This window comes from Strix aluco, chromosome 6 (genome assembly GCF_031877795.1).
Source record: "Strix aluco isolate bStrAlu1 chromosome 6, bStrAlu1.hap1, whole genome shotgun sequence".
In the NCBI taxonomy this organism is placed as follows: domain Eukaryota; kingdom Metazoa; phylum Chordata; class Aves; order Strigiformes; family Strigidae; genus Strix; species Strix aluco.
This window is the reverse complement of record NC_133936.1, coordinates 647438-670126: the sequence shown is the minus strand read 5'-3', so window position 1 is coordinate 670126 and position 22689 is coordinate 647438. Positions and strand designations below refer to the sequence as shown.

The window sequence follows — 22689 nt, the reverse complement described above, 5'->3', positions numbered from 1 at the left end:
TCACCGTCCCTCGCTCCCCCTCAGCCGATGCTCAGCCGCGCCTCGTCCCCCCTCACGGTCCCTCACCGCCGCCCCTCGTCCCCCCTCACGGTCCCTCACCGCCGCCCGTCGCCGCCCCCAGCGCGGCGCTGCGCCCACAGGGGTCGCCCCAGCCCCAGCGCCACCGCGCCCACCCTCGCGCCGCCCCTCGCGCCGTCGCCCCGCCCTCGGCCGCAGACGGATGCTGCCGCGCGGGCGGGTGCGCGTGTGCCGCGGCTCCTCAGCCCGCCATGGCGCGGAGGAGGCGCCTCCCGCCCGCAGGTGGGGACCGGGGACGGGGACCGGGACCGGGCTCCCTGCGTGGGGCGGCGGCGGGAGACACGCTCCCGCTCGGCGGCGGCCGCTCTGCTGTGCGCTCCCCGGGCCGCGGCCCCGCCGCGAGCGGAGGGAAGCCGGCGGCGCCGCAGGCGGCTTGGCGGGTCGCTGAGGGGGAGCGGAGGTGCAGCCGCCCTCGGCAGACCCGGTTCCTGGTAGCGCCTGGCGGCCGCTGAGCCGGACCGCGCTGCCCCGCCGCCGCCGGCGATCCCCGGCGCTGAGGGGGGCTTTGAGGGGCTGTGGGGCGGCGAGGCTGAGGGGGCTCTGAGGGCCTGTGGGGGCTCTGAGGGGCTGCGAGGCGGCGAGGCTGAGGGGGCTCTGAGGGCCTGTGGGGGCTCTGAGGGGCTGCGGGGCGGTGCCGGCAGCGAGGGCTCGCCAGGACGGGTCCGGCCCGTCGCCCTCTGGCAGGGCCCGGGGCCGGTCCCTCAGCGGGGGGAGCGCTGCCGAGGCCTCCGTGCAACCTCGGCTCGTCCGGGCGTAGCCGTGAGAACGTGTCTGCTGCGCCTAGCCCTGCCCGCTGCGCCCAGAGGCACCTCCGCGTTTGATACTGTACCCGCCCCATTGCGTTTAAGCTTGAGCTGCTTGGCTTTGGATCTGATAGGGCAGGGTGGCATCAGGTTCTGCTGCGCTTTAAATCAGGAAGGCGTTATCAAGTAATAGGGAGAGAAAGAGGTATCAATGTTCTAATGAAACACTTTTTTTAGTGCTCCAGTCTTATTCCTCGCCTCCTGTCATAACAAGAGAAAACTTCCCCCCCACCCCCCGGCATTCTTCATCTGACTAAACGGTGCCTCTGAGTACAGGCTGGTGAGCGTTGGTACTCCATTGCTGCTCCACGGGATGGGGGATCTGTAGCCATGGAACACTTGGTAATTAAGTGCGTGCCTGGGTTTGCTGGAGAATGCGTAAATGCACACGGACAGTGATCAGCTCCCGTGCTCATTAACTGTGTGGAGCTAGTGTCTCCAGGCCGGAGTTAGCGTTGGTACTGGGTCTGATTCCCGTGTGCACTGGGGACGCATACAGAGCTTCTGTAGGTTCAGCCTTTAGAACTGTCCTACAGTCACTTAGTCTGAGCCACTTAGGGCTCCCCCCCTCGCCCCTGTTCATTAGGAGCAGTTGTTGCCTGAAGAGCACAAGGCATGACTTGTGTGTGTGTCTCATCGTAGCCCTAAAATCTGGTTTGTTTTCTTGAAAGTGTTGGGGGGTTTTTTTCAGCATGCTTTTACATGAATTTATGATGTTGTTTTTTCAGCTTCACTTGTCTCTGCTCCTTTCCTGGATTTTTGTGTCTGCGTGTGGCAGGGATGGTTGCGTTGCACCTGAGAGGGCCTGTAAACCACTACAGCCGGTGACCTAGTGTAGATACTGGTTTTTATTAATTTGCATGAGAGTAAATGCAGGTGGTGAGGCTCCTCTGTCACTGCATCGGAGGTGAAGGTCTGGCAGGGGAGTAGGGATGGCAGGAGTAAGTTGTTTCAGCTACGCAGGTAGTGAACGAAGCAGGTTGGGAGTGGACACCTTTATTCTCACCATAGTATCCGTAAGTAATCTCGGGGTTCAACAGAGCTCAGTGCCTTTGTTCTCAGTTTGGGTTTGGGGTTTAGTTTTTTAGGGGAGGGGAAGAAGGGGGGATGTTCCTCCTTTCCTTTCTTTCTTTAAAAATATATGATGTTTTAAATATGGAAATTAGTAAAGCTTTTGGTATTTAGTTCTTCACTGTTAGATTTTGTGCTTACAGGGCACATAATCCAAAAATTGAACTCTATATTAAAACTTTGAGATCTCTCTTAATTACTTTGAAAAAAACAATTACAAAACAGCTTTCTGGCATGTTCCAGAAGCATCCATGTTTAACTCTTTCACTACCACAGATCTGTATGAGCAGGCTTGACAGTTGCTACTAGCAGCTATCTTCAAGTCAGTGGGAAGATTGAAGTAAGTCCTGCATTACTTCTAATCAGTATAAATAACTTTCTCCCTGGGCTTGTTGGTAGTAGACACAATTCCTGATTGGCCACTTAATGTTTAGATCTCTTTTCCCATTTGGGGTATGTCTCTTCCCCGCAACACCCCAGCCCCGCCTTGTGCTTTTTGTAAAGCTTCCTAGTGTTAAAATGTCTTTGCCTCCCTGTGTGTCTGGATTTCTGCACCCAGATAAATTAAAACTGTAAAAGATGCTTGTATCTAGAAATCACCAATCCTGCACGTGTGTGCTTAGTGAAGGTCCCAACCAAAAATCATGGATCTAGTTTCAGTTGTTTTTTTAATCGACTTCCAGAATTTTGAGTTCCTGTTTGTGGTTTGGCTCATTCCTAAAAAGCCATAAAATCAAAGCACCTAACAAACTGTGGAAGAATACTTGGGATAACTTGCACTGATGTTCTGGATGAGCTTGTTATAAAGGGAACACGATGGCAAGAAGACATCAGTCTGATATCTTGAAATATTCCAGGTGTTTTTTGTGGTGTTTTTTTTTTTTTTTTTAAATCCTTTGTTGTCGTTTAAAGATGCTTCTCATGTTATCTCCTGCTTACAAGGACTAGAGTTTCATACCTTGTGAGCTGAGGGTATTTAGAATCTTGATTCTTTTTGCTGGTAGATAATTGGAAATGGCTGACACTTTCATTTCAGAAGAGACTTTTTGCTTTGCGCTTAGACTCCCGAAAGAATTTGGTTCAGTCTAGATCTCTAGTGCATTTGCAGCTGTGAGATGGCTAAGCAATTCATTTGCTGCTTATACAGCAGTACAATTAACTGTACGTATGTGACTTTGAAAAGAAAAGCAAAGCCAAGTCTAGATACTGCAGAACACTGTGAGGCTGCTTTGGACATGACTGAAGGAGAATTCTTGTTTCTAAAACTAAACCTGCAACCAGGAAGTACAAGGTTAGTAGTCAGCTTTTGTAGAAAATGGGTGTTAGTTACAGATGGACACATCTGCTCCCCCGAAAATGGCCAAATATATTTTTCATGCTATTTAGCTGAGTAGTTCTTGAAACTTTTCTCCATTCTGTATTCACTCCCACCCCTAAATATTTGAGTTTGAAAACTCTCTAGTATTGATTATTCATTATAAGACTAGGAACCTTGCTGTAAGATGAAGGAACTTCTTTAAAATAATGAGAAATACATACTAAGTTTGTTCTTCCTTACTCTCACAGTTTTAAAACTTAAAATACCCTCATGAACAGGGGGAAAGTATTTCTTTAAACAAGATGTTTTAGATAACTTTACGTGTTCTTTGTTCAGAATTGAATTTTCTGATGCCTCAGAACTTAAATTGTTATTGTTAGGTCATCTGTAGTGTAATTAGGGCTAATTGGTTTGTGATTGACAGATGTCTTAAAATATAATTAAACATGTTAGAACACAAGTACAAGATAAATATATAGCTGGTTCTTACCTGCATTATTAGGTTTATTGCAGAATACCTTGAGCAAATCATGAAACTTTTATTGCTGTTAGTGACGTTGTTCAAAAACCTGAAAGTAGTTGGTTGGTTGGGTTGATTGTTTTGCTTTTTAAAATGGAAACTATTACGTCTGAGATTTATGGGGGAAGAATGCATATTAACATGACAAGGTCTTAAGATTTAATATAGTTAGCAGCGACCAAAACCCCTCTGACTTTGATTATGGTATTTGGAAGTTGATCTGATCATGCCGTGGCACTGAAGTTTAAAGTCTGTGTTGAATCTCTTGGGCTTACTTCTGTGTATGTGTGTGTTTAGAAGTGAAGCATAGAGTTAAATACTGAAAGATGATTTCGTGCTAAGAAGTATCTGGGGTATAAGTATTTTTTTCTTCTCTAAGTGTACGTAATGTAGTATGTAATTTTGTAGATATTTTTACATAAACTGTATTTTCTTCTTGCAGTCAAAGCTGGAGGTATGAGAGTGTCTAAAAAGCAAGAAAGCGGACCTGTTGAGAAAAATGCTAAAGCTCCAGGAAAAGAAAAGACAAGGTATTGCACTGCAGGGCTTGTAGTTAAAGTTCATAGGGAGTGGGCTGAAGGTTGAAACAAAGGCAACCTTTAACCTCTGAAGAGTTTAGTTCTTGAATTAACTTGTACAATTTATAGATAAAAGGCAACTTCGAGGTAATCATCGACTTAAAAAGGAAAAAACAACCACCACAAACCAAAAAACCCCAACTTCAAAACCTAAGGACAGTGCCTTGCAATGAAAGACAAGGGCTGAATCTCTTCTGTGTCATCATGTGTTACGGAACAGAAAGTAAAACAATGTGGTGCCTGCCTGTACCTAATAAAGTAATGGTCAAACAGTTTCCAGTGGAAAGGGATGAATTTTAGGCTGTCCTCATTCTGGAGGAAATTAAACCCATATCTCCCACCTCCCACAGGGTTATCTCCTGTGTATAGGCTGTATCTCTTATTTCAGTCTGAAATCAATTTAGCTTTTCTGTTTTCTACTTCATAAGGTTACTCAAGCTATTTTGCCCCAGGCATGCTTCTACTTTTGAATAAGGTGGTGACTGAGTGAAGTGGTCATCAAAACAAGTATTTTCTTACAGCTTTTTCAAATGAAGACTGAATATTTTTCCAAAATATATGCACTTTTCTTAAATATCACTTAAGAAAAAGTTAAGTTGACCAATACAAGGATAAGAGGGTAAAATTTTAATGACTTGTGATGTTCCTGAAATTGCATTAGAGTCTAAATCCTAAGTGGAAAACAGTGCCTAAATAGGATTTAGACACTCAGGTTTTTGCTTCTATTGCGATTTTAAACTTTCTCAGCGGCTGCCCAGTTTGGATACTCCTTATCTCACCACATACTTCTTTTTGCACAAAAAGTTCTCTTTAAGAGCTTGCAATTCTTTTAGGGGGGGTATCTGGAACTGCATGGTTACTGCAGAGTACCGAGCACCCTTTGTAATTGCTGTGACATTCAGAAACCAATCAGTGTGTCATGGAGGTTGTGTTCCAAGGAGCCTGATCCGGTGATTCGCTGCTGGAACAAATCTGTTGTGTCCTGATAGCTGTGACCTTGCTGTGCAGGGAGGTGGTGTACATCTCCTCCTCCATATGATGATTAGGGTGTTTGTGTCACTTGCCTCCAGCACTGAGCTAGAGGCTTCCTGTTGAGGTTTTGTAGAAAAAAGACTCATAGAAAAAGACTTCATAGAAGAAGACTTGAGATTTGTGGTGGTAAGACAAAATGTAATGCTTAAAGTACTGTGCTTGGGGAGGTGGATTTAAAACTTCGCTCGGCATTGTAACTCATGTGCATACCTTTATCCCTTTGTCAGTGTTCAAAATAATGTGTAAATTGAGACTGGAATTTGGAGATCCTTCCTAACAGGTGCTCCTGCACCTCGTGTACACTTTTCTCTAGCCCTCTAACCCATTAAAGTTTGGCTGCTCAGGGGCCCAGCTCCAGAAGAGAGCACAGTCTGATCTTTTAGACTTGAGAGCAGGAGTTTTGTTCCCTTTAGAGTGAGGCAGCCTGGAATTCATTCTTCCCTTGGAAACTGCTGAACATTACTTTATTAGGTACAGATAGGAAACAGAGGTGTTGTTGCTTTAAAAGTGACTTTATCATCTTGCTATGAAAAAGCACGTGTAAGCACTTGTATTTTTACCTGTAGGAGTGGGCTCTGATTTCTGTCCATATGTAGATGTCTCTCCTGTAGTCCCAATTTGGGACTAGTTTTATGCGTAAAACTAAACTGAAACAAAAGAAGATTAAATATTCTGTTGTATCTCTTGAGAACAGAACTCCCTTCAAGCAGTCTTTGCTCTGTCCTCATGATCGCTTGCTCAGGGCTTGCTGAAGAGGCCTGTCCAAACAGGGAGCAGCTCTAGAATCGTGCCTTTATTAAAGCCTGTCTTGGACTTATCCTGAAGGCTGTGAATAACTCCTGCTGCTGCTGGGGATTTGGGGGTATCACTTATTTCTTACTTGTAAGAAAGGAGCCACCTGTGCTCTGGAGTGTCTGTAGTAGCCAGGTAACCATTTAAAAAGCCTGGACTAAACAGGATAGGTAAGTAGTCTGGGTAACTTTGTTCTGATTCTCAGTTTTTTTCCAGACTGAGATTTAAGTTCGCTGTGTTACTTTTGATAAACAGGTTGACCTCTGGTGATTCTGAACACCTTTAGCTGCTGTCAGAAGGCTTCCTTAGTTGAATGTCTGGGCGTACATTGCAATCATTGTATCGGAGTGTCTGACAGTCACTACAAAGTACTGTAATCTAGTAATGTCGTTGTGAAATAGATTATTTTCCCTTAGGAATTAAAGGGAGAGCTGTGACTAGACTGACAACTGAACACATTTTTTGGACCAAGATGTAATTTTATTTTTTTCCTCTCAAATGTTATAATCAGCCGGGTACCTTTTAAATTACCTGGGCACAGCCATACTTAACACTGACATACTGACGCTGTTTCTTGGCAGGCTACAGAAATCACCACCTCAGCTTTTTGTCTGCGTGCTTTTCTCCTCACTGGCTCGGAGGACACTAACCTCAAATACAAGTTTTGGACCAAAACTGAGCCAGTAACACAGACTTCTTTCCTGTTTACTAGTTCTCTGTGCTAGAATCAGTGATTACTCATTATCGTGCCCCTGCCTGGTTGGGATGGCAGATTTCATTGTCAGGTTGCAATCGCAGAAGTCACAGAGAACTTTGTAAAGTAGTTTAGTAGCTGTCGTGTACAGACTCCTTGCCTCTAAGTTTCTGGTTCAGATGAGCTTATCTGAGAGGCTCAAAGTCACTGTTGTAGCTTAAAGTGGGTACTCGGAGCTGAGACTGGTCTTGGCAGGATCTGAGCTTTGAGATTTAGTTCTGAAAAAAACATGCTTGCTCTAAAGTTGCTGTGTAATATATGGGCTAATAGGATGTAATGCATATGATAATAACTAGATGCCTGCCTGACAGCTTTCTGACAATACATTTGACTGTACCTCGTTACTGATTCAAAGTGTGGTGAGTTCTTGGGGTTTTGTGTTTTAATAACTTGGGGGTGGTTTTGGTTCGTGTTTTTTCTGGAGTTAGGAGGTTTTTATTTTTATTGATTGCCAGTTGTCTGGGTGCAATTTTGCTGCCGTCTTTTCCACAGTCATGGTAATCTGATGGCATAAACAGATCTTGACTAGCTTACATTTTGTCGGTGTGGCAAACTGTATTGGTTGTTACATGGATGTTTTGGTAGGAAATGTGACTTGGCTGATCCACAGAATCATTAACTTAACTAAAGCAGTATCTGCTGTTTCAAGAGTCGGATTTAAGGTGCCTGGTTCCATGTGTAAGGGTAATAATGATTTTTCTCAACTCCATTTTAAGCTACAGAGTGTCACTGCAAATAGTGGTATCAGAAGAATGTGCAATCCACAGTTCTTCCTGTTGCTGAACTAAATCATTTCATATCCACAGATTATTTGTGGAATATTGGTAACATGGCTGTTCTTTGTTGGAATATGAAGAAGTTAATGGGATAATCTTGTGCAAAATGTTCTTGCGTGAGAAATTGTTGCTGTCAAAGCAAACACTCCCCAAAAGCAGAGGGTGATTTTTTTTTTTTTTTAATGGGTCTAGATTGGAATCAAGAAAATTATGAGGTAAAATTTTGTAGTTCTGGATATTGGTGCTCAGCTTCCATGAAGCTACTTGACAGTGTACAAAAATCCCCCTTTTGAGATATTTAAGGATATTTTATAGAGAGAGTTTTGTGTATCGAAATAAAACAGCCTGCAACACAGAATTTGCATTGTTCTATTCTGAGGCAGCATATGTTTTTTTTAATACCATACAGCCTTTAATGTGATTAAAGGATTTAGCTCCAGAACCTAAATTTCTATTGCAAAATGTTTTGTATTGAGTCTGGAAAATGAAAGTGACAAGTGTTTCTGTGAGATGGAAATGCTAAATACTTTTTTCTTTTGCTTTACAGTGCTGTTGCTGGTTTTTCAAAAACTCAGAACGCAGGTGTCTTACTAGTGGAAGTGCTGAGCAAAGTAAGTACATCTGGAAGAACAAGATACATGTTTGTCAGGGCTTCTCTATAAACTAAAAATGAAAGAGGGGAATTTTCCTTACAAATGCCAGGTGACAGCAGTTTAGGTTGGTCATCTAAATACCCTCAAGATGATGCATTTTTCTGGCGGTTGTGTGGCTAAAGTGCCAGGTGGCTAAAAAGTAACTCGCCTTTCCTCCTTGCTCTGCTGTGTTTGATTCCAGTCCTATTTAACATTAAGCAGCCCCAGGGTAGTTATGTATACCTGTTACAGAAAAGTACTGCAAGATATTAAGGTGTGTCCTCTTTTAAAGCGGTATGTTGATTTAGAGTTATTGAAATAGGGGGAGCAATTGTCAGGGACATAGTGAGTTTGTGGGAGAGCTGGGATCACAACCCAGAACAGAGCCTGTTCTTCAATTCTTTATCTGCCTATGGAAATAGCTTTCCCTGCTGCAAGGGCGCAGCCTGGGGAAGCCAGGAGAGCTTCCTGAGGGAGGCGGGTAGTGTCGCTGACAGGCGTGCTGGGCGGGAGGCCCTACAGTAATGCCAAACGCCTGTGAGTGAGCCCCCGAGACAACAGGCACATCATCTCCCGCTGTTGCCGCCTGTGCAGCTGTTTTACCTGAGGCCTGGCGTTAGTCACTCAAGCATCTTCTTGACTTCTCCCTTGGAAATACTATGAGATCGTTTAAAATTTTGTGTTGCAAAGCTCTTGATGGACCCTTCTAGTCATCATCGTGCTTACAGCTACTGTCCAGACTCTTACACCTGCGCTTTGCAAGAGCTGATTGAACAAGCAGCTGGTTAATTGGCCTGCTAATCTGAAGACCCAACAGTTACCATCTATTTTTCCTACACTTGCAGTCCTTAGGTTCTGCAGCATACAGGAGTTCCTCATCCACAGAGCTTGGTAAAACATCAGCTGCAGCATTTTGGCATAAGCCTCCTTTCATCAGCAGATGTGATTGTAGCTTTAGTATTAGATCTTCAGTTTTTGCTTATGCTTGTTTAAGGAGAGCAGATACAACTCGTCCTGTTTCTCTTCCACTTGTCCTCATCTCCTCTGTTCTAACCTACTATTTCCTTTTCCTGTTGGTTTCCAAACTCTAACACATGAAGCTTCCTCAGTAATTTAGAGAGCAATAAGTAGATACTGTAATGATGATCATTTGAATCTGGGAAAATAAGAATTTGAAGCAACTAACTGTTAACTCTGGCATACTGATTATTTGCTCTGCTTTCTTCATCTTGTCAACTCATTTGACGAACTACTAAAAAAAGGGAGGAAAAAAATCGAGAGTTCACTGAAGGTAGTCAGGCTAATATCACTTTGAAAACAAAAATTACAATTAAATGTACAGGGTCACCACGAGTGTTGTGTATTGATTATTTGAACTTTTGTGAAGTTAGGTTTTACTACTGTTTTTAAACTACTTTCATATGATGGAATTTAGGAAGAGAACAGCAGAAAAAGCTGTATTTATCACAACTTTCCCCCCCTTTAATGTTACAGATGAGCCACAAATTTCATGCAGCAGCATTGCAAGTGGCTCACGAAAAGCCACAGCCTGCCTTGGAGAAGTTCATACTGCCTAAAAGAATTTACATTATTCAACAGCCACGGAAGTGTTAAAGATACTCTTTAAAATCCTCATGTTTACTTAAAAGTTGAGTTTCTATTCTAAATAGCACTTAGCACCCTGTGGTAAAATGATCAAAAGCTGTGTGCCTTGTATTCTACTGTATTTCTGTTACTGACAATAAAATTCTTTACAAGAAGAGTTACTGAATGTACTAGGATTTATTAAAATGTCACGGCTTCTGCTAACCTGGTTTTACTTGTGTACAGTAAGTACTCAATGCTAAGAAGTCCTGCAGCTTCACTTCCTGTCTGAATTTTGACTGAAGTACTAGAAACTGTCAGCTCTCTTTTCTTTTTTTTTTTTTTTTTTTTTAAATTTAATGATAGCAAAGCTGAGGTGAATGTGATGTTAAGAAAGCAGGTCACAACTGAAAGGCATGGTTTTTGTTTTAATTTAGGCTGAGGTGTTCCATGCTGAACGTATGCCTTAGGCTTACTGCCTAATGAGAAACTTCAGCAAGTCCTGGGAAAGATTTCCATGCATTGGGAAAATTTTTTTTCTTGCTTTTCTCTCTGTAAGGAAATCTGTCTCCTCTGCAGAGATGCCTCTGCTGGGTTCCCACGAGCAGGAGGAGCTGAGCGGCAGCAGTCTGTCTGTGAACCCCCGGGGCTGGGGAGGCTCAGCGAAGGAGGTGCCTGAGCTGTAGCTGCATCTGGGTCTAGGTGAGCGAAGGAGGTGCCTGAGCTGGAGCTGAACCCAGGGCTGTGGGCGGGGAGGTGAGAGGCTTCAGGGCTGTGAGTACGGGGTTGAAGTTGGTAGAATGCGATATGAGGCTCAGAAGCGACGAGACGGAGCAGGGACTGGGAGGAGTAGAGTCCTGAGGGGCCAGGCTTAGTAATGGGCAGGAGCAGTTGTAAATACAGGTACGGGAGGTGTCCCTGAGCCTTGCCTGCTTACGCTGTCGGCAAAAGGCAACAGCTGGGCTTCCTGCCCGGAACTGAATTCTGCCAGGATGGGTGTTAAGGTAGTGATTGCAGAGGAGTATGCTGCTAAAATTGTAGTCAAGGAGTCCAAATGGACTTAATAGGAAAGGTGATGCTCAAAAATGTTTGTGTTGTCAATGAGGCTTCTTTTCATAGTGTGCTTTCCACGTGGCTACGGTGGCAATCTAGTGCAGATGTAGGAAACACGCTCCCTCCTGACGAGAGGGGTCGCAGGTGGGCTACCCAGAATGAGTGTCACCACTTCACAGGAATATCTGCTTCATCTCATCCATCCATCAGTGTAAATAACTGTATATGTTGATTAAAGATTAAATTATGATTGCAGGAGGTGGTGATTAGTGGTATGTGCAATAAATAATTTGGTTACACCCTGGATAAGTAGGAAGAATTAAAATAGTGCTGCTCCTATGAAGACGACTGGTTCTTCTCCCATGTTCCTTAACTGACTGGTAGTTACTTGTATAATATTGTCACCGTTTCCCTGGACAACAGCAGCAATATACTTTATGGATATATAAGTTGTAGGTATGATGTTTGGAAAGGATCTGACTGCCCTGCCATTAGCTTCTGACTTGGTTTTGCAGCTTGGAGTGCTTTGGTTTGGTTTTCTAAGTGAATGTTATTTAAACAGATTGAAGTAGTATGTTCAGGGTAGAAAAGGCATGCTCAGTGTAGAAGGCGGCTGTAGGGAGTGACTTGTGACATAACTCAGGTGGCCATACGGTCCTGTGGGTGTGACAGTCCTGTTGAGAAGGCCCCATACGCTACTCGGGCCGCACGTCCCGAGCGAGTTCCGTGCTGTGTGGGTGAACTAAGTTTCTACAGTAACTCGAGTTCTGGGAGTATATAGTGTCTATGCTCTGGGGGTATAGAGTGCCGCTGTAGCGGCAGGTGGGAGTTACGCAGCATAGACTCAGCACACGCTTCCAAGGGGCTTCTGAGAAGCACCAGCCCTGGAAATGTGAAGCCATGCGTGTACTGCAGCAGTGTCTGGGATCTGTGTGTGTGTACAGAACGTGTCTGGAGGGACGGCACAGCAGATGCAAACAGCCTAGCAGAAATGGAGAATATCTTCCATGTTCTACCTGTGTACAATTTTTGGGTGTCAAAAGAGGACCTGCCAAGGAGTCGGGAGGTCTGATTTTGATAAACTCAGTTTCATGGTTTGACTAAATGTAAAGCAGGTGCAAGCAATCCTGGCAGCTGATCTATTGCATCTCCTGCCTCTGCAGGTTGTTGTCCCCAGTGGTGGTGGTGGTACAAGGAGCCTTTCATACTTGCATTTTGTGTCAGTGGCCCTTACTAGTCTTTGGAGGGAATCCGAAAGATTTGTATAGTGAACTAAACTCTTCTCCTTAATTATATTTTGTAATTAACAGCACTCCCTTTTCAACCAAGTCAGTCTCTTACCTGTTGTATTTTGACAGGTGCACTGTCAGATGCATTATTTTCTCTAATTTATTTCTATTTATTAAGGTGTCCTGCTTACAATAGTATTCTTAACAAGAGCTAAACAGGAAACTAAAACCATATTTTGAACTTCTAAATAATAGACAACTTAGTTTTTCATCCTGTTTGTGCCTTCCATTGTGTGCATTGTTTTAGTTTGTGTTTGCACCATCATTGATGACACTATGATGAATCGGTTGTGTGTTCTGTTCTAGGGAGTTTGTTTCATCTAGTTCAAGTCTTAATTTAGTACTTTGCTTTCATTATTTAAATATGGACAGCTAAATTCAGAACATAAGGAACAACTACAGCTGGTTTGCTAGAACAATCAAAACCTTGCAGGAAGCCTATTTTCAGGCTTCTTGAAGGTTATTACAGATGATGCAGCCATTCAACAAGAATGGCATGATTTCAGGATGTTATTTCTTCTGTCAGTCTTTATTTCATTGTTAATATACCATTGTTTCTGTGTGTAGACCTCAAAATGCCTTACGGCGATGGGAATGACTGAAGCCGAGTGGCAAAGAAAGCAGTGAAAACAGATTTCAGTAAAGGATGATAGGTTCGACAGACTGGTAAACTCAGCAATGCCACCCGTTCTGTCTGACAGCCCAAGTCACACAGACAGGTTTTGTTGGGCACTGCGGGGATGAGTTTCCTCTGGGCAAGGAAGAGTTTCTGCCTCAAAGCATGTGAGGCTGCTGGGTTGGGCTGGCTCGGCAGCTCCCTGGGAGGTGGGAGTTGTGCAGCGTAGTGCCTCTGGAATGAGCCTTGGGACCTGCTCTTAATGGACAGGCAGCTCTGGGCGAGAGGCGGTGATTTCCGACTCCTGTGTGGAACTGCCACAGATGAAATGGCAAAGAAATTACACATGGCAAATCTGGGAACTCACAGTGAAAGAGAACTATAACAAAAGACTTAATTTTAATTTATAAATATTAACTGTTGCTTAAAGCCTCTATCCCTCCCACGATGTACTTGTTTGGCCTGTTCCTCTCCAAGTAGTACACACAGGTCTGCAAATCATTTCAAGCACAGTAACCTCTCCCTGGTGTACAAAACCCGGGAGTTCTGGTACTGATACGCACATAAGCCCAAGCGTTTCCTGAGCTCGTCTTTAGTTTTGGTGGTAGAGGAGTATATTTCTAGAATGTAAAAAAATTCCTTGGTCTAATCGGTGTCATCTGTGATACTCGCACTGTGATTGCTGTTGTGCCTGACCCCCGTTAGAGGTTCCCTGTGGAGCACCTCTGTTTTGGCAGCCTCACTGTCCTGCAGAGCAGCCTTTTGGCGTGCCGCCGTTTGTCCTCTTCCTCCCCTGCATCCTCTAGACCGTCCTCTCCCACCTGGCCGGAGCAGGCCAGATCCTCGCAGCTGCCCGGGAGGAGTGTGCACGTCGCGTCTTGGGCAGCCTGTGAGTTAAATCTGTCTGAAGAGGGGCGGTGTCACGGGGCTGGCAGAGGCAGCTCCCAGGGTTGGATTTGTTCCACCTTCCAGGCCTGTGGCGCTGTCTGGCTGTTGCTCGTCCTCCCCGCTGCCAGCGAGGGGCTGCTGCTGGGCCACCCTCTGCAGAACACGCTGTCAAACGGGGCATGTACCCCAGCTGCTTTCAGTCCTGCCCGGCCACTGTCAGCTCCAAAGGGACTTTGACTTCCCTGGTGAAGCCAGTCGTAGTCTTCCCTTTATTCTGCAAAGCCATGCAAAGAACAGTGACTCAACACAATAGTATGTTTATTATTCTTGCCAGACCTGGCTACAGATTCTACTCCTGGCCATTATTCCACTCTTGCTGGACTTCAATGAGAAACTTCTAGATAATTTTATTAACAGAAATGTCAGTCTGGCCCTTCACTTACAGCAGGCTACCAATGTTTAGTTCATTCTTCAACTGAAGAGGACTGTTACTGTTCCGAAGTCTGACTATGGCTGATTTTCCAGCTAAGAGGGACTCTCCAACTAACAGAGTCTCCAACTCTCCAGTTGTTAGCTAACACTTAAGATTTTATAGAGGTTTATGACTCATATCGAGAGCAGCTTGAGAAATGTCAATAGTTCTTAATGACGTGCACAGCGCTTTTGCCACAAGGGGCTGCTGCACGCCTGCGGCTCCTTTGGGTGCTGCCCCTGAGCTCACCTCGGAAAACACCCTTCTTACAAGGAAGTACGTTTTAATCTGCTGAAAAAGTTTCAAAGAAAAAAATAAGAGATTATTTCATGAAAGCATCATTTGGATTTTCACGCAGGACATGAATCCCTAGAAGCTGTAAAGACACAAAGGGCTTAACTTGACAGTAACAGAAAGTGGAATCCCTTACCCTTCCTGTGTTCGCTGGGTGCACAGCCACGGGCAGCTACAAGTGGAACCTGGGACAAGGGCAGGGTGAAGCACGTGCTGTACTGCTGCCGGGTGAATCTGCACAGTTAAGATTTGCTGGTTTCGTAGATGCTTTCATACTCTGTTTCTAAATGTGGTCACTTCAGAACAAATTCGTTGCTCGGGTGACGTTGAAAAGTGGGACACAGCCTTTCATATCCCACAGGTAGGTAGGAAGGGATGGCATTTCTGAAACTGACTTCATTTATACACAGAACTTTTGTATTTTGGGTTTACCTCTGGTGATAAATTCAGAAGTTACTTTTATATAAAGGAATGATTAAGACTTTTCCAAAGCTATTATAAAAAATGTTTTATATAATAGCCATCATTTTAGTTGCACAATATGCATTTACTGTATACTGAAATAGAACAGTCACTAAAATGAAGATTGACTTCAAAATTTAAATCCAACCTTCTACTTTCATTGTTCATAACTTTCTTAAATTCCTTCTAGTTTAAATTTTCCATATTTGCTATGTTTGTTTAAAGTGAAAGAGTTGGCGCAAACTCTGAGCTATCTAAGCTACACAAGCCTGAAATATTTGTTCCTTATATGTTACTACCAAGAAACATCAAAAACAATGAAAAGCGAGATCATATGTTAAAAAAGCTGAAACTGAGAATTTTTAACCTGGTTTATCCTATGGATCTCAGCCTTAAAAAGTAAAACAAGTCAAAAAGCCAGATGTAGGATGAGATGATTTTGTTGGAGCTGCTCACAGATGCCACCCAGACGGACAGGTATAGAATTGCCTGTCCACAGTGCGTGTGCGTTTGAACTCCTCTATACAAGAGTCTTCTGAGGCTGCTAAAGACCGAACTTTAAAATCGGTTACAAAGAGCCCTCCAATTATGTTGAAAACTAGCTGCTAGTCCTTTAGTAGCAACCTAAGGCTGGCCTTGCTACCTTGAATTGTAATGAGTAAAAAGAAAAAAATGGGAGAGGAGAGGGCGGCAGAATGTCCCCAAGCTCTGCAGACCTTGGCTGTAAGGAATTTAGGAATTTGGCTGGCAAAATTGGATATACTGCAGCAGCTGCTGGTTTAAACACAGATACTGTTATAAACTGGGAAGCTCACGCTTCACAAATTGAAGAACCTTAACTCTGAAGCTAGTAGGGATGGACTCAGAATTATTATTTTCAATTTTTATTTTTTTATTCAACTCTACTTTTCCTTTCAAAAGGTTAACAAGGACTAGTCGCCCCTGGTATGTTCCCCAGCTCACGTGCAACCTTTCAGTAGCCTGGTGTACGCACTGTGCCTTGAACACTGCCTGTGAGGCACAAAGCCTTCTGCTTTTATGGCTCACTGATTAAAAACAAATTCTCATTTTAAAGAACAGTCCCTAATATTTGTAACAAAAACGTGAAAGAACACTGTTTTCACTATGTTTTGGTTCTAGCTTGGTGGGGCAAAAAAATTCCTTTTGCTGAGAAGGAGCTCAGTGGCACTCACGGTTTCAGCAGTGTGCTTACAGCGCTGAACTGGCATCACCGAAGAACTCCGGTAGGTCTCTTTTGAGGCAGTCCTTCCCAAGGGAATCATCAGAAACATAAATTAGTACTGTATGTCAGACCTACTGCCGTGGAAGTGTGAAAAAAGAATAGACTCGTGAAGCAGCACAAATGACCAGCCATATGCACAGCTCTCCTGGCTTCCACGATGGTTTTCATCAGATAGATGTTTCTAGTGCTTCCAGCTTTTCAAGACATTAATTGGTTATTGTTTTAAATTTTTTTGTTACTTCCTAGAGATTGCCAAAGTATAGGGTGTTATAAGGCATTATTTCCTAAAAATCAAAATCTTGTTTTCCTTTGAAACTACTGCAGTCAGGATTTTCCACATAAGGATTCATTTCCAGACAAATGCTATCAGTAGTTCTTCAAAATAAAGCATGTGTGTCCCTTACCCTATGATTTTACCATAGCTTGGAGCACATAATTCATATACAATAAGATTCTCCATGAGTTGAAAACTTTTTTCTATTTTCTGAAGTGCATTTTCTGAACTAATGCTCTATGCTAAATAAATACACTTAAGTTAAAAAAGCAAATAATAAAAAAAGACTAAAAAACCCCAATCAAACTCAAACCTTGCCCTTTGCATCATTTATATTAGTTATTTTGGTGCAGGGAAGGAAATGGAGGGAGCCTAAAGGGCAGAGAAGAAATTCCAGCTTGTCTCAGACTGGTCTCTAGGACATGTTACTAGTGTCTTCTTCCTGCTGCCACCTTTTCAGCAATTTTGCTTCCACCATTATATTCTGTCATCATACTGTATTTTTTTTCTTCAGATGACTCTATAAAGAAATTGGAACACGTGCGTGTCAATAGATCATAGATGAATTGTCACAGAAGGAGCAGAGAGACAGGAAAACCTAAGGAAATAAAAGGTCATTGGACCCAATTCTTTCAGATAAGTGTATATAGTTTTCACTTATTAAGTGATTTATATATGTATTTTTATATATATATATATAAAGCTAATTTTGGCACACACAATCCATAGGCAGTCTAGGTAGCCAAATCATCGCTTACTGCTTGCACAGTAATTAAAAATCCATGTGTATCATATAAAAGATTGCCTAGTTCAGACCTTTAAATGTTTCAGATCATTAGTTCTAATTCCTAGCATCTATATGTTTCTGTGCATAGGCAAGCATACTGCTTTGTGCACTGCAGTGCATACTGCTCACTCATTTTCAGTAACTGCCTTTAGAGCTGTGTACGTTAGACTGCATGAGAAGTTCCGAATGAACAAGGGTTCTCGTAAGTGTAGGGATTTGTCCTGTGGTTTCTTGGATTTCAAGCAGGAGGCTACATAAAGTGCGTGAAAATTTCTGCCCTGCATTTTTCACTAAATTGTATTGCTTTTTGTTGTTGCTGTTTCCTGTAACCCAAGTAATTTTTTTAATACTCAGTCTGTTATGTTCCCTTAAAAGATTCCCTGATGTTAGTTCTGTTACTGAAAGTGTTACAGAATGTCTTACCAATATGATTTTCCTAATTAGTAGCCGTTATCAATATTTCAAATATCAGTGGCTCCCCAGGAGTTCAGAGGTGTGACTGTGCTGCAGATCACCTGTAGAAGCAAGGCTACAGTCCAAATTCTGCTTGTTCTTAAAGTACAAAACCTGCTTTTGGCATCAATTTTAATTACCTCGGCATTAATCTTAATTACCTGCTACCATTGTTGGGATCTGCAATATGCTGTTCAGCTTTTCTGTTTCTCCTGTAATTACCTCTCTCAGTTCCCGTGGCTGTGGATTACTGGCATAAAGACACGTCTGAAGAGATGTAGCCTGGGTGTTGTTCCTCATGCTGCGTGTATGCAGCTGGCTGTCTTCTGAGCAGTGCGCCTGTATGTGTTCATGGATCATTACACCTGCACGGATCGAATAACAACATTGCTTATTGCAGACAAAGTTTACTATTCATCTCTTGCTGTTTTTCTGATTCACTGGAGCAACAGAACAGACACAATCTCCCACACAGCCTCCAAGAAATCATGCAAAAGTTAAATAAGGAATTAATGCTTATCTGCAGATGAAATAGAAAACTAGTTGGGTAACTTAGATCTACTCTTGCGATACTTTACCAGTTAAAATCGCTTTAGCCTTCTGTGTTCATTGTCAGTCCAGCTTCTGTAGTGAGGTAGGAGATGTACTATGTATCTTTTTCTTCCTTTTCTAAGCAGCATTTGGTTTTGTGTAATGAAGCTATGTGGATTCTGGCTAAAAAGTCATACTTAAACAGAAGATCATTCTGGTATAAGTATGTATGCACAGAATAAGTCCCTGCCCCTTTCACTGTGATATTAGAACAGCAGTTTCTATGATGAGTGATAAGGCTTATCTGCCATCCTACCTCCCTGCCCCTCTCAGAAGGGTGCTCCTGACAGACAGACGAGGAAGCAGCACGTGCTAATGCCGAGTTCTCCGGGCTGGTGTCTGCAAGACTAGACCATACACAGAGGTCAGTTTCCGATAATTTTTTTTAAAAGTAGGTAATGGATGAGTTGGGAGTAGGTAGACAGAATGGCAGCAAAGCATAGGGAAGGATGATAACTGAAATTGAGCTGGAAAACAGGGGTCAGAAAAGAGCATGGAGAACAAATTATTAATGGAAGCACTTGCAATAAATGTAGTGGCATTTGGAATATTTTAGTTGATACCACTGATTATTATTTTTTACCATTTATCCCATTAACACTTTTACAAAGTAGCATCTACATCCCTGGGAGCTGTTGACAAACAAGTATCATAAGAGATTGAACATCACAGATCGGTAAGTTCTGATGCGTTATCAGCGAAATTACTGAGGCTCTGTCCAGAATCTGCTGTGGACAGCAACAGCGAGACCTAAGCTGGTGCATGGAGTAACCATAAGGTGGTCTGACACAGGTGGTGGTTGTAACTTGGTATTAAGCTTCCCTCTTGTTTTGCGCTGTGGAGCCGTGTGACCAACTTCTGGCTGGTTTCATAGGGAAAATGGGCCTATATAGAACACCTGTGTGCACAGCTACTGGTTCCCCTTCCTCCCTTTCCCCACTAGCTTTAGAACCAGCTGCCTCATTTCAGGTAGAATCAGCTGTGTAATACTTCAGTGAAATGGTATTAGTTGAGAACGGGCAGCTGCGATGAGACTGGCACCTGCTATTCTGCTACGCAAAGGTGGCTTTGCAAAAAGCAGACTGAGATGTCAGACAGACATTGTGAGTGCTACTTCTGCAGACAAAACCAGATCGGAACTTAGACCTTCTTAGACATCTGCATACCCAACAGTCACAAAGCTATTGAGTATAAGGGGGTGTTGATTCTACTAGTTACAAACAAGCTGGGTTTTTTTAAATCAGTAAATTGAGAATTTTCTACCAAATGATTATTTTGCATGAATCTGACAGGATAAAAGCAGCTATGTTGAAAGGAAGCTCCTAAAATTTACAAAATAATCTTCTTTGAAAGAGCCCACCAAAACCAAGGAATGAAATAGGTTGAGATGAGAAGCCCAAGCTAACATAAACAACACTGAAGCTGAGCAAAAAAACTGAAAAGTCTGATTTCTTATTTTCCCAGTCCTCAGCATTACAGTGAATGCTGCTGTCATTATAGTTCAGCTTGGTCTAAGGTTCCTGTTTTCAAAAAAAACCCCAAAAAATGGCTTTAAAACTACTAGAAGCTTACATCATAACTGTGAGACTCTGAGGACAGCCATAACCTTTGTGAGAAGAAAAAAAAGGAAGAGCTGAAGAATTTCAGTGGCTGGGAATGGAGAAATCATCTGAACAAATGAGTGGAAGGAGCAGAGGGCAGAACAGTTAAAGTAGAAAACCAGCTGTGGGCTAAATTCTTCCTAAAAGGAAGCTACTGATGAGAGCAGAAATCTTTATGTTGCTGGTATCATAGAATCCTAGAACCGTTTGGGTGGGAAGGGATCTCAAAGCCCATCCAGTGCCACCCCCATTCCCCCAGCCAGGGACACCTTCCACTAGCCCAGGCTGCCCAAAGCCCCGTCCAACCCGGCCTTGAACCCTTCCCGAGAGGGGGCAGCCACAGCTCCTCTGGGCAACCTGTGCCAGGGTCTCACCACCCTCACAGGGAAGAATTTCTTCCTTAGATCTAATCTAAATCTGCCCTCTCAGTTTAAAGCCATCACCCCTTGTCCTATCCCTGCCCCCCTGATCAAGAGTCCCTCCCCCCTTTCCTGTAGCCCCTTTCAGTCCTGGGCGGCCGCTCTAAGGTCTCCCCGGAGCCTTCTCTTCTCCAGCTGAACCCCCCCAACTCTCTCAGCCTGTCCTCACAGGGGGGTGCTCCAGCCCCCCGAGCATCTTCGTGGCCTCCTCTGGCCCCGCTGGAGCAGGTCCGCGTCCTGCTGTTGGTGCCCCCAGAGCTGGACCCAGCACTGCAGTGGGGTCTGACGAGAGGGGAGCAGAGGGGGAGAATCCCCCCCCTCACCTGCTGCCCACACTGCTCTGTCTCTTATGACAAAATCGTAAAAGGCTGCCAGAACTAAGACATTTCCTCCGAGAGAGAAAATTCCTTTCTTTCCAGACATACGCCTCATCACATAGGCAAAAATAGGAGGGAAGAGAAGGTGATGAAGAGGATTCTCCACTGGAAGAAAGAAAAGCTGCTGCTGAGTCGCACAAAGCACCCTACCCTTGTTTTGGGACAAGCCTTCAGGTACTAAGCTGCTGAAGTCACAATGAAGGAAGTGTAAAATAACAAATTGCTCTGCTGTTGTAACCCTGAGAGGCTTTGTCTCTGTGTCGCTCTGCTCCTCTGACACCACACAAGGCGATCACGTCATGTTCTTGAGAGGATGCTGCTCCTGTACACAAGCCTGTAACTCGTTTCTGAGCAGATAAATGGATTCTCTTGTACCCTGAACAGACACATTGGAAGACGCTCTGTGAAATACATGCAGAGTGTAGATGTTCTAGAATACTCTGGCATTATTTTGCAGTTAAACTCAGATTTAGTTTTTCATGTTGAATTATATATGAAACTCTTGCCATTGTTTATATTGGATTGTCCCTACATTTTCCTTTTTTTGGTGTGAGGAGGATTCATTTTTTAATTAATGACATGAAACTGTATTATAGAAGTTACATGTAGGGAAGCTGAGGACATATGTGGGGAATAGCTGGAGTATTGGACATTTGGGTTGGAAAAGGCAAGCAGTTTCAGGCTGAGAGAGAAAAAACATTAGATGAGTATTTCTGCTAACACCATCAACTGTTGTGCTCATAATGATGGCATTCAAACCATCACTAAACCTGTGTCTCAATACTCAAAAAACAATCACTTTAACACTAAACCCATTAATGTGAGCCAGTTATCTATGTAAAAAAAACAGCTAGAGATAATGCTCTGTAGTGGCTACTTTGATACAGCTCATCGGGGGTACCATGGGTTGGCATCAGGTGTGCCACAGTAAGTGTCAGTACCTCATTTCCTTTCTCGTAAGCCCCCTTTTGAGCTATCTTTTTGAGGAACTAAGTATTTTGAAACTCTTACTGCTAGGCATCATTTTCAGCCTTCAGATCATTTCTGTGGTTCTCTTCTGCACCCTGATTTTTCAGTATCTTGGAAAACACGGGTAGAGAGACTGGACACCGTGTTCCACAGCCGGTTTTACCAGAGCTGTCTTGAGCAGCAATGCAACCTCTCTGCTCGTGCTCGCTAATCCCTTGTTTGTACAGGCACAGAGCGCACCAGGTTGGTTTTGGTGCAGCACCATTGCTGTTGCACGGCTGCACCGTTACAGCCCCGAGTCCTCGCAGAGGTGCTGCTCTCCCCGACGGAGCGGGGGCCACGTTCCTTGTTCCTGAAGGAGTGATTCCCAGTCTGGCTGGCTGAACTGCCTCGCCTGGCCCGCTTTGGCAAGTACTTCGGATCCCTCCGAGGGATCTTCTGTCATTGTTATTTATATTCCACTCATCTTTTTGTCCTTGGCGGATCTTATAAGCAACAACGTAATTATTTTCGGGTTACTGATAAAAAAGGCTGAATTACTGGCGGCGCGATGCGCGCACCTGCGGGGCGGTGCGGACCGTGGGGGGCTCCGCTTTGGGGGCGGGAGTCCCGCGGACCCGTGTTGTGCGTTTCCACAACCCGGTTTGGGGTTGCTGACATCAAACGGCGATAAACGGCTGCGGAGCGAGCTGGTGCCGGGGTGCTGGGAGGGGCACCCCCACGCCTGGGGTCCGCAGGCCGGCGGGGCCCAGACCCCGCCCTGCAGAGCCGCGGCGCCTGAGGGGGTTTCCGCGCGTCCCCACCAAGTTTTTCTGCCGGTGAAACTCCGGCCCGCGGCGGAGCGTGGCCGCGCCCGGGGGTACCCCCACAGGCCGCGGAGGGCGGACCCTGCCCGCGAGGGGCCGCGCTGAGGCGGCCGCGGCCCCGCTCCGCCCCGAGTCGAGCCGGCGCTGTGGAGGGGTG

General features: G+C 44.3%; 1 protein-coding gene across 2 annotated transcripts; it reads left to right on the top strand.

Moving 5' to 3' along the window:
• Positions 1-221: 221 nt before the first annotated feature.
• Positions 222-17759, top strand: DAPL1 (death associated protein like 1). 2 transcript variants are annotated; one of them, XM_074828408.1, is made up of 5 exons: positions 222-300; positions 4233-4320; positions 8270-8333; positions 16153-16256; positions 17044-17759. In XM_074828408.1, exons 1-4 carry the CDS (start codon positions 270-272, stop codon positions 16231-16233), a joined length of 264 nt encoding a protein of 87 aa, XP_074684509.1. In that variant the 5' UTR covers positions 222-269; the 3' UTR covers positions 16234-16256; positions 17044-17759. The 2 variants fall into 2 exon arrangements, with proteins under 2 accessions (XP_074684509.1, XP_074684508.1); XM_074828407.1 differs by lacking the exons at positions 16153-16256; positions 17044-17759 and adding an exon at positions 9849-10116.
• The last annotated feature ends 4930 nt before the right edge of the window (positions 17760-22689 follow it).

Bases quoted from the DNA above. Each gene is read 5' to 3' on its own strand.
- DAPL1 (XM_074828407.1), top strand. From the start codon at position 270: ATGGCGCGGAGGAGGCGCCTCCCGCCCGCAG. The intron at 301-4,232 runs GTGGGGACCGGG...TTCTTCTTGCAG, and splicing joins GAGGCGCCTCCCGCCCGCAG to TCAAAGCTGGAGGTATGAGA. The intron at 4,321-8,269 runs GTATTGCACTGC...TTTGCTTTACAG, and splicing joins CCAGGAAAAGAAAAGACAAG to TGCTGTTGCTGGTTTTTCAA.